Source organism: Octopus sinensis, linkage group LG1 (genome assembly GCF_006345805.1).
Source record: "Octopus sinensis linkage group LG1, ASM634580v1, whole genome shotgun sequence".
NCBI lineage: Eukaryota > Metazoa > Mollusca > Cephalopoda > Octopoda > Octopodidae > Octopus > Octopus sinensis.
In genome coordinates this window covers 211,724,049-211,735,341 of record NC_042997.1, presented here as the reverse complement: position 1 = coordinate 211,735,341, position 11,293 = coordinate 211,724,049, and the positions used below count along the sequence as shown (strand labels likewise).

At 40.2% G+C, this 11,293-nt stretch overlaps 1 protein-coding gene across 1 annotated transcript in view; it reads right to left on the bottom strand.

The window, feature by feature from the left end:
* LOC115215900 (thioredoxin domain-containing protein 16-like) overlaps window positions 1-11,082 on the bottom strand; it is a 117,360-nt gene extending 106,278 nt beyond the window's left edge. The window contains exon 1 of the mRNA XM_036509237.1: window positions 10,368-11,082. Coding sequence (XP_036365130.1) covers window positions 10,368-10,518 — 151 coding nt within the window. The 5' untranslated portion in view covers window positions 10,519-11,082. The remainder of the gene's footprint in view (window positions 1-10,367) is intronic.
* Between the last annotated feature and the right edge of the window lie 211 nt (window positions 11,083-11,293).

Genomic DNA, 11,293 nt, shown 5'->3' with positions numbered 1-11,293 from the left:
ACTGGCATCGGCCACATTCGGATGGTGTATTTTACGTGCCACCGGCACAGGGATCCCAACTACAATTTCCATTTGATTTTTTGATGTTGATGTACTTGACTCAATAGGGCTCCTCAAGCACAGGTGTGTGTATATATATATATATATATCATCGTCATCATCAAAGTGTGTGTGTATATATATATCATCATCATCATCATCATCGTTTAACGTCTGCTTTCCATGCTAGCATGGGTTGGACGATTTGACTGAGGACTGGCAAACCAGATGGCTGCGCTGGGCTTCAATCTGATCTGGCAGAGTTTCTACAGCTGGATGCCCTTCCTAATGCCTACCTCTCCGATATATATTTATTTATATAATTTAGAGAAAAACCTCTATTAAACTATAATTATTATATGTGTATGTATGTATGTATATATACATATATATATATATATATATATATATATATAATATATTATATATATATTATATATATATATATATATATATAATATATAAATATATATATAATTTATAGCAGAAATATTTTTTTACAATCAGAATGGTTGAAACCTGGAATAAACCATCCGCACCAGTTTATACTCAATCAGGAGACTGCATCCTTTAAAAATCTCATACTTTCTAAAATTCACCAACACCACTCCAGACATGCCCATCCATCCTTTCCTCTTTATGTCTCTTTTAATGTTCGCTTTCTTTTCAGCTTTCTTTGTTGTCTTTCTTTACTTCTTCACTTATTTGGTTGTTTTTTGTTCCTTCTCTTTTTTAATCATTTCTGATGAAGTGTATTGCACCGAAGCACTCTATACAATAAGCCCATTATTATCATTGATAATATTAATATGCCAATATGTTCCTTTTGTACGTACCTGCCGTGTGTGTCACACTTACTTCAAAGAAGACATGAGTGACAAAGCAAGAGAAAGGAGAGCAGTGAGGAAGTAAGAGAGAGAGAGAGAAAGAGAGAAAGAGAAAGAGAGAGAGTGAGAGAGAAAGAGGAAAAGTGAAAGAGGCAGTAAGTGGTGACGGCGTTCATTTTGTGTTTTTAAATGTTTATCACATTGCAAGATAAGTAGATACATAGATACATATACACACTGTTAAATTACAAGTGGGAGAGAAGAGGGACACAGAGGAAGTGAGAGAGAAAAAGAGAAAGTGAGAGAAACAGTAGATACATAGATCCAAAGAAAAGTTGATACATAGATACATAGACAACAAATATTGGATGTCAATTTCACTTTTCACTACCACACAAGGATAAAATTATCTCACAAGTGGCTGAATACTCCACAGATATGCATACCATAACGTAGTTCTCAGGGAGATTCAGTCTCACACAGAATGGCCCTTTGAATTACAGCTACAACTCACTTTTGCAAGCTGAGTACACTGCAGCAAAATGAAGTATAGTACCTTGCTCAAAATTACAGTGCGCTGCAGGGAATTGTACTAATGACTTTACAATCATGGGCCGAATACACCTAAGCACCTTCACTCTCTTAACCATAGAGAAAAGGAATGAAGTGAGAGAGACAGAGAAAGGAAAGCCTCAGTCATTTAAAATGACAATTAGACTGGAATACGATCGATCTTTCCTTGCTTCTTTACTCTTAACAATGAAGAAGAGGGAAAGACATTTAGGAATGAATTGAGGAAAAGTCTTTCTCTATCGTCTACTACTAAACCAGACCTTCTAGCTTCTATTACTCTGTCAGTCTAAATGCTAAAGTCCCACAACACCTTGTATTTCTTACTTTCTACAGCTCCATTTCTTTCCATTTGTTCATTCTGTTGTTCTTACATCTTTCTTTGAATTCCCCACTTGTTTCAGTCCTGTTTGGGGCATCTCTAGCTGCCAATCATATTCTTTCTTCACTCTGCACAACATAAATTTTCAATCCCAATAACACAATATCAATTGTGCTGTCTGCATTTAGTAATCCTCGGTCTCCTCCCTTCCGTTGGAAGTAAAGTCAATTGATATTACTTTTAGGATGGAGAGCATTGCAATCAGACCTGTTATGTATTTGTCTGAATATTTTTTTATCATGCCTAATGCACCTACTATGATAGGAATTGTTTCTGTTTTTAGGTTCAACATTCTGGTTACCTCTATTTCCAGATTTTTGTATTTTGAAAGTTTCTCCATTTCATTTAGAGACACGTTGTCATCTGCCGGTATTGATACATCAATTAGAAAGCATTTTTTTTATTCATGATCTCTGACAACTATATCTGGTCTGTTGGCCTTAATTTCTCTATCTGTGTGTATCAGCATATCCCAGAGTATGGTTGCTTTCTCGTTTTCTGTGACCTTTTCTGGTGTGTGCCTATACCATCTTTTTCTGTTGTTATTCCATAATGTTGGCATAGCTTCCAGTGTATGTAGGTCCCAACTCTGTCATTATTATTATTATTATTATTATTATTATTATTATTATTATTAATATAATTATCAATATACCCTAAGAGAAAATAAGAAAATAAATAATAAAAGCAGTTCATAATGAGATGCTACAGAGGAGTGTTGGCATAAATTAGTGGAGATGTGTGTGCAGAGATTGAGGTGACTGATTGTGTGTATGTTGTATGAGAACGTGTGTGTGTGTGTGTGTTGGTGTATATTCATAGTGAGTATATGTAATGTATGTGTATGAGTGAGAGTATGTATGTGTGCAAGTATGTGTAGGTACGCAACTACATATGGGCATGTATACAATGGTATACGTATGTCTATGCGTTTGGAAACCATGGTCTGTCTGTTGGTCACAATAAATGCAGACCGAAACCACAGAATGTAGCAAGTTTAAAGTATAACACAGAGAAATGATTCGATAAATGTCTGAAGGTGATTCTTTATTTATAGCGTGCTTTCACTTCACTACCGAGCGCAGCTCTGTGTGCCTTGGGTATGTGCTGTGATTTGTTGTGATGCTCTGATGGTTATTGTATGGAAAGTGTTCTGCGTAGGATGCGTGCAGTGCCCAGTAGTGCAATTTTCTGTATGTTATATGTGTTTGTAAGTCCTGGTGTTTTTGTTATGTATTTGTCTGAATATTTTTTCATCATGCTTAATGCACCTACCCTGGGATATGCCGATACACACAGATAGAGAAATTAAGGCCAACAGACCAGATATAGTTGTCAGAGATCATGAAGAAAAAAAATGCTTTCTAATTGATGTATCAATGCCAGCAGATGACAACGTGTCTCTAAAAGAAATGGAGAAACTCTCAAAATACAAAGACCTGGAAATAGAGGTAACTAGAATGTGGAATCTGAAAACAGAAACAATTCCTATCGTAGTAGGTGCATCAGGCATGATAAAAAGTTTGAAGTTTGCGAGGCCGAAATTTCTGCTTTCATGTTTTTCTGTTTTCAATGAAACTTTGATGTTGTTTGCAATGAGACACGAAAGATAAAGGACATAGGAAGTTGACGACAGCAACACAACAGACATGTCTGACTAAAGAAGGTGGCCATGGGAAAATATTTCTCTTCAGTCTGTTGGGTTTTCTCACATATTCAATATGACCAGAAATGCACACACACACACACACACACACACACACACACACACACGCACACACACACACACACACACTCAATTGTGACGTGTATGGGAGGTCACTACACAACCCTGTTCACAGTCAACCAACACTTCTTTTACTTTCTCAGGATCGACCAATGGGTATGTATGTATATGTATGTGTATATATATATATATATATAGAATTAAAAATATATATATATATATTATATTAAATTGGAGATAAAACCACACTTAGGCAAATCAAATAGAGAAAAACATAAACCAATATATAGAAATAAAATTAATTAATAAAAAATATATAAAATATAAAATTCAAAATTTAAAAAATTTAAATTAAAGTTAAAATTTTTTAAAATATTTAAATCAATAATTTATACTTATAAAATTTTAAATATATATATATATATAGATATAGATATATTTTATTATTATTTTATTTTATTTATTTTTTTTTTTTTTAATATATATCATCATCATCATCATTTAACGTCTGCTTTCCATGCTGGCATGGGTTGGACGGTTCAACTGGGGTCTGGGAAGCCAGAAAGCTGCACCAGGCTCCAGTCTGATCTGGCAGTGTTTCTACAGCTGGATGCCCTTCCTAACGCCAACCACTCCGTGAGTGTAGTGGGTGCTTTTTACGTGCCACCGGCACAGGTGCCAGACGAGGCTGGCAAACGGCCACGATCGGATGGTGTTTTTTACATGCCACCGGCACGGGGACCAGACGAAGCTAGCAACGGCCACGGTCGGATGGTGCTCTTTACATGCCACCGGCATGGAGGCCAGTCGGGCGGCACTGGCTACGCCCACGTTCAGATATATGTATGTATATATATATATATATATATATATATTCTGTTGTGTGTGGGGAGAGTCATTTTCTTTTTGTGCCTTATGATTTAACACACTCAGCGGTAAAATTTCCACTTATTTATTAAATAAAAATAAAATAAGAAATAAGTGGAAATTTTACCGGTGTGTGTGTTAAATCATTAGGCACAAAAAGAAAATGACTCCCCAGACACAACAGAATATGGTTCAACACAAGAACTCATATAAAGAATCTTGCAAACCAAATCCAAAAACAATATATATATATATATATGTATAGATCTGTAGAAAAGGTGGATCTGTAGAAAAGGTGATCTGTAGAAAAGGTGTAGGTAGAAACTCTATAAGATGCACCAAGTGTAAGCTATGGACACATAAGAGGTGCAGCAATGTCAAAGGAAGGCTAACTAGGAAGATGGTTTTTGTATGTGGCAGATGCTCAGGAACAATAAACACTGAAAATGCTCTGAGACCAACTTCCGTCACTTTCCAGGGAGAAAAACTAGAAATAGTTGATAGTTTCCGTTACCTAGGTGACCAAGTCAGCAGCGGGGGCGGGTGTACTGAAAGTGTAACTGCTAGAGTAAGAATAGCTTGGGCAAAGTTCAGAGACCTCTTACCTCTGCTGGTGACAAAAGGCCTCTCGCTCAGAGTGAAAAGTAGACTGTATGATGCGTGTGTACGAACAGCCATGCTACATGGCAGTGAAACATAGGCCGTGACTGCTGAGGATATGCGTAAGCTCGCAAGAAATGAAGCCAGTATGCTCCAATGGATGTGTAATGTCAGTACTCATACTCGGCAGAGTGTAAGTACCTTGAGAGAAAAGCTGGACCTAAGAAGCATCAGTTGTGGTGTGCAAGAGAGACGTTTGCGCTGGTATGGTCATGTGGCGAGAATGGATGAAGATAGTTGTGTGAAAAAGTGCCACACCCTAGCGGTTGAGGGAACCTGCGGAAGAGGCAGACCCAGGAAAACCTGGGACGAGGTGGTGAAGCACGACCTTCGAACTTTAGGTCTCACTGAGGAAATGACTAGAGACCGAGACCTCTGGAAGTGTGCTGTGCGCGAGAAGACCCGGCAGGACAAGTGAGTCCATAACCCATGGCCTTCTACATGGGATGGAGCCAGCCTACGTATGCATACCTTCCCTTCTTGGGACACAAAACTCTACTTGTGAAGACCTGTTGAGGCAAGTGAGGATCAGAATCGAAATCGATCAATGGAAATTGCAGATGTGTTACCAGTGCCAGGTGGCATGTAAGAGAACCTTCCATTTCGCGACCGTTACCAGCGCCACCCCGACTGGCCTCGTGCCAGTGGCACGTAAAAAGCACCATCCGTTCGTGTCCGTTGCCAACCTCGCCTGGCCCCCGTGCCGGTGGCACATAAAAAGCACCATCCGTTCGTGGCTGTTTGCCAGCTCTGTCTGGCACCTGTGCGGGTGGCACGTAAAAAGCACCCACTACACTCACGGAGTGGTTGGCGTTAGGAAGGGCATCCAGCCGTAGAAACACTGCCAGATTTGACTGGGCCTGATGAAGCCTTCTGGCTTCACAGACCCCAGTAGAACTGTCCAACCCATGCTAGCATGGAAAACGGACGCTAAACGATGATGATGATGATGTAAATGTGTGTGTGTGTATATGTAAATGTGTGCGTATATATACACATATAATATATATATATATATATATACAGAGAGAGAGAGAGAGACATATATATTTATAAAGACTATGGTCTACATAAGCAAGAGAAAAGACAGGATCCTACCCGCTTCAGGTAATCAGCCCTGCTTGATTTGTAGAAAAGGTGTAAGCAGGAATTCCATATGGTGCACCCAGTGTAAGCTATGGACACACAAGAGTTGCAGTGGGACAATAAGGTTATCAAGGATGGTAGCGTTTGTGTGTGGAAAGATGCATGGGAGCCCTAAAAACTACAGATACTCGGGAAATCAATTTCCACAAATGCCCCAGAGGCTCTTTGGAGGTTGTGGATAATTTCTGCTACCCAGTGGGGGGGATGTATAATGAATGTAATTGCTAGAATAAGAATAGGATGGAGAAAATTCAGAGATCTGTTGGCAACCTAAGGTCTCTTTCTTTCTCTCTGAATGAAAGGAAGATTGTATGATGCATGGAAATGAATAGCAATGCTCCATGGTAGCAAGACATGGGTCCTGAATGAAGAGGACATGCAAAGGCTAGAGAGGAATAAGGCCAGTATGCTCATTTGGATGTGCAATGTAAGTGTACATGTTTGACAGAGTGTATTGGAGGTGCAATGGCCCAGTGGTTAGGGCAGCGGACTCGCGGTCATAGGATCGCGGTTTCGATTCCCAGAACGGGCGTTGTGAGTGTTTATTGAGCGAAAACACCTAAAAGCTCCATGAGGCTCCGGCAGGGGATGGTGGTGATCCCTGCTGTACCCTTTCACCACAACTTTCTCTCACTCTTACTTCCTGTTTCTGTTGTACCTGTATTTCAAGGGGCCGGCCTTGTCACTCTCTGTGTCACGCTGAATATCCCCGAGAACTACGTTAAGGGTGCACGTGTCTGTGGAGTGCTCAGCCACTTACACGTTAATTTCATGAGCAGGCTGTTCCGTTGATTCGGATCAACCGGAACCCTCGTCGTCGTAACCGACGGAGTGCTTCCATCCATTGAGAGAGAAGCTAGGCATAAGAGGAATCAGATGCTGTGTGTAAGAGGGAAGACTCTGCCCTAGTTTGGTCATGAGATATGGATGGATGCTGACAGGTCCATAAAGAAGTGCAGATCTCTCAAAGTAGATGGAACTCATGGAATAGGGAGACCCAGGAAGACATGGAATGAAGTACTGAAGGCGACCTCAGGATGCTGAACCTTTCAGATGGGATAACAAAGGGCCGAAATGCCTGACACTTTATTGTGCTCAAGAAGACCTGTCCTCCACAGTAGAAGTGTTCAGGCTGCTGCTGCCGCTGGGGGAGAGGAGTAGCCAGCAAGAACCCTGTGCCAGTTCGATGTTGAAGCACTCAATGCTGGCGACACATTAAAAGCACCCAATACACAATGTAAAGTGGTAAGCATTCGGAAGAGCATCCAGCCATAGAAACCAAATGAGACTGCAGCATGGTGCAGCACCTTAGCTTAGAAGCTCCAGTGAAACCATCCAACCTATGCCAGCATGGAAAGGATGATGATGTTTATATATATATATATGGGCCTCACACCAAACTTTGGGCCTCACACCAAACTTTGGGCCTCACTCCAAACTTTGGGCCTCACAGAGGCAATGACTAGTGGCCGAGACCTTTGGCAATATGTTGTGCTTGAGAAGACCTGTCAAGCCAAGTGAAATGACAATTGTGGCTGATGCTGGTGTCACATAACTGGCACCTGTGCAGGTGGCACATAAAAAGCACCTTTTGAGCATTGAGTTACTTTGTCTCCATGCTCAAGTTATGGGGACGTAAAAACACCAGCATCAGTTGTCAAGCGATGTTGGGGGGGACAAACACAGACACACACACACACACAAACACACATATACATATATACGACAGGCTTCTTTCAGTTTCCATCTACCAAATCCACTCAAAAGGCTTTGGTCAGCCCGAGGCTATAGTAGAAGACACTTGCCCAAGGCGCCACGCAGTGGGACTGAATCCGGAACCATGTGGTTGGGAAGCAAGCTACTTACCACACAGCCACTCCTACGCCTATTATATATATATATATATATATATATAAGCTTTCAGTGTGAATGGCTTTATTATACAGTGCTATATTTTACGACCCTGTAAATAATGATAATGGTATTTTTCTATAAGCTCAAAGCTTATAGCAATCACCATGCAATGACTAAGGAAAATAGTCTAATAAAGGGACATATAAGGCCTCGAAAGGAAAAAGAAGGCTTTCCCATGCTGATAGGAAAGCCTCCTTTTTTCTGTGGAGGGCTTATATGCCCCTTTATTAGACTATTTTCCTTAGTCATCGCACGGTGATCGACATAAGCTTTGAGCTTATAGAAAAATACTATATTATATATATATATATATATATATTAATATATAGATAGATAGATAGATAGATAGACAGACAGACAGACAGATAGATATATATATATATATATATATGTGTGTGTGTGTGTACGTATGTATGTATGTGTATATATATATATATAGTATATGCATATATATATATTATATATATATACATATATATATTATATACACATACATATATATATATGCATATATGTATGTATATATATATATATGCACGTATGTATGTGTATATATATATATACACACATAAGAGTGTGTGTGTGTGTGTATACAGTAATCCCTCAACTATCGCAGGTGTTATGTTCCAAAGCCCCCCATGAAAAGTGAAAATCCATGAAGTAGAAAGAGTACTGTATATTTTTTTCTTTTATTTTCATAATTTGTAAATATTTATTTTATTAAAAATGCAAAACAACACCACAGAGGAATCAACGTAAGCTTAAATCTTAAACCACGATAGGTGAACCGCGATATGGTGAGTGATTACTGTATATATATATATATATATATATAAAAGACCCCCTTCGGTCATGAATGACCATGGGATTGCACCTAGAAAGTTACCCTCCTAGACACAAGTCTGGGCAAGGTTGTTTATGGAAGACCAGCAGTCGCCCATGCATACCGGCCTCCCCTCTCCACACCACCAGTGTTATCCAAGGGAAAGGCAAAGGTCGATACAGCTTGGCACCAGTGACGTCGCAACTCATTTCTACAGCTGAGTGAACTGGAGCAACGTGAAATAAAGTGCCTTGCTCAAGAACACAACACGCAGCCCGGTCCGGGATTCGAGCTCACAACCTCACGATCGTAAGCTCAACGCTCTAACCACTGACCCATGCGCCTTCAATATATATATATATACTTTATTTAAAGCAGCAGAAAATTCAACAAAATCTGTTACTCTGAGTTTCCTGTTGCCGTTCATCGGACAGTTTTTGCTTACTCTACCACTGGTATTTGAGTACTCTTTTTTCCACCTTGTTTCACATTTATGTGTTTACTCCGGTATATATACATATATATATATTGATATTGATATATATGTATAGATTGGAGCCTGGTGTGGCCTCCTGGCTTGCCAGTCCTCTGTCAAATCGTCTAACTCATGCCAGCATGGAAAGCGGACGTTAAACGGTGATAATGATGATGACGATATATACATACATATACACACACACATATTGTACGTCTGTATATATAGTTATGAAATATGAAAATGCTACCTCATGATATGTTAGTCCCATACTTCGTACGGAAGAGGACGAAAAATATTTTAAACATGAAATTTTCGGGGAAAAAAAAAGAGAACTGCTCTTCATTTTTCCCGTTAGAAGAATGGGACTTCGAAGGAGAGCTTTTGAAAAACTCCGCTTACATACAAACATAAGCGTGTGTGTGTGTGTGTGTGTGTGTGTGTGTGTGTGTGTGTGTGTGTGTGTGAGTGTGTGTGTGTGAGTGTGTGTGTGAGTGTGTGAGAGTGTGTGTGTGTGTGTGTGTGTGTGTGTGTGAGTGTGTGTGTGTGAGTGTGTGTGTGGGGGTGAGTGTGTGTGTGAGTGTGTGTGTGGTGTGTGGTGTGTAGGGAAAAATTACGAAAGTTTTCTTTAATTAGCCGACGGCTGGTAAATCAAAACTTCGAAGTCACTATCGACGTTTCCCAGACGAAAATTTGTGTTCTTCAAAGAATTAATCCGTGGAAACAAACACCCTGACACACAGAGTTGTAGGAAGGAGAGGCGAAGGGCAAACGATGTGAAATGGCAACATCAGTAATTATAACAGGACAACGGATTGTTCTGACCATAAACGGACAAAGTTGGAGTCGCGACATTGTTAAACGTGCGCGGGCGCGCGTATGTTCGTGTGCTCGCGCGTGCGCGCGTGTTTTTTAATAATTGATTAAAGGTGAAATACCTGAATTAACGATGTGGTAAATCATTTTAAATCCGTCGGCTGCTTTGAATTTTTCGGCATCCGAGACCAAAGTGACACGACGGAATGAGAACTCCTCTTCACCATTTATGCGTCCAGCAAACACCAGAATTGTGATCAATGCCAAAAACATCTTCCGATCGGGCGAAACACGGACGTCAACAAACCAACACGCAGTTTCTGGGTTGATTATTAAATTGGTTAAACAAAAAAAAGACGTTGGTTCGTCGGTGGATCCCCGTGAAATTTAGGGAACGATCGAAGAAGAATCGGGCAAAAGGGACAGCACAGCAGCAGCAATCTCTTGTGTTCTTCGCTTGCGATGCCAGCTGAAATGTTTATTTACGAGAGAGATGTGCCACGTTTTCTGTATGGCGAGTGTTCTCTTTTAAAACCTGTTGTATTCAGGTGTGACACTAATAATTGTGGTTTAAAGAAAACAATTCAGGAAGGTATGGGAATTTAGAATGAGGAAACGGCAGAAAGAAAGAAAGAAAGAAAAAACAGGATATGAGAGTGTGATTGTTGATTGATTGATATGTGAGACTAATGATTGATAAAATGGACGAAAGAGAGACGGGGGGGAGGGGAGAGGAACAGAAGGATTCTTGTAAATGGTAAAATACGATAGTTTCAGAGAGATTTAGTAGCAGCCGACGTTAGTAGCAGCAACTGGCCATTTAATTAGTTGCCAAGCAACGTATTAAAGGAAGGGGAATAGAAAGAGATAGACAAAGACAGGGAGAGAGAGAGAGAAAGGGAGACATATACAGAAGGGAGGAGGGGGAAAGAGAGGGAGAGAAAGGGAGACATATACTGAAGGGAGGAGGGGAAAAGAGAGAGAGAGAGAGAGAGAAGGGGAGACTTATACTGAAGGGAGGAGGGGAAAAGAGAGAGAGAGAGGAGAG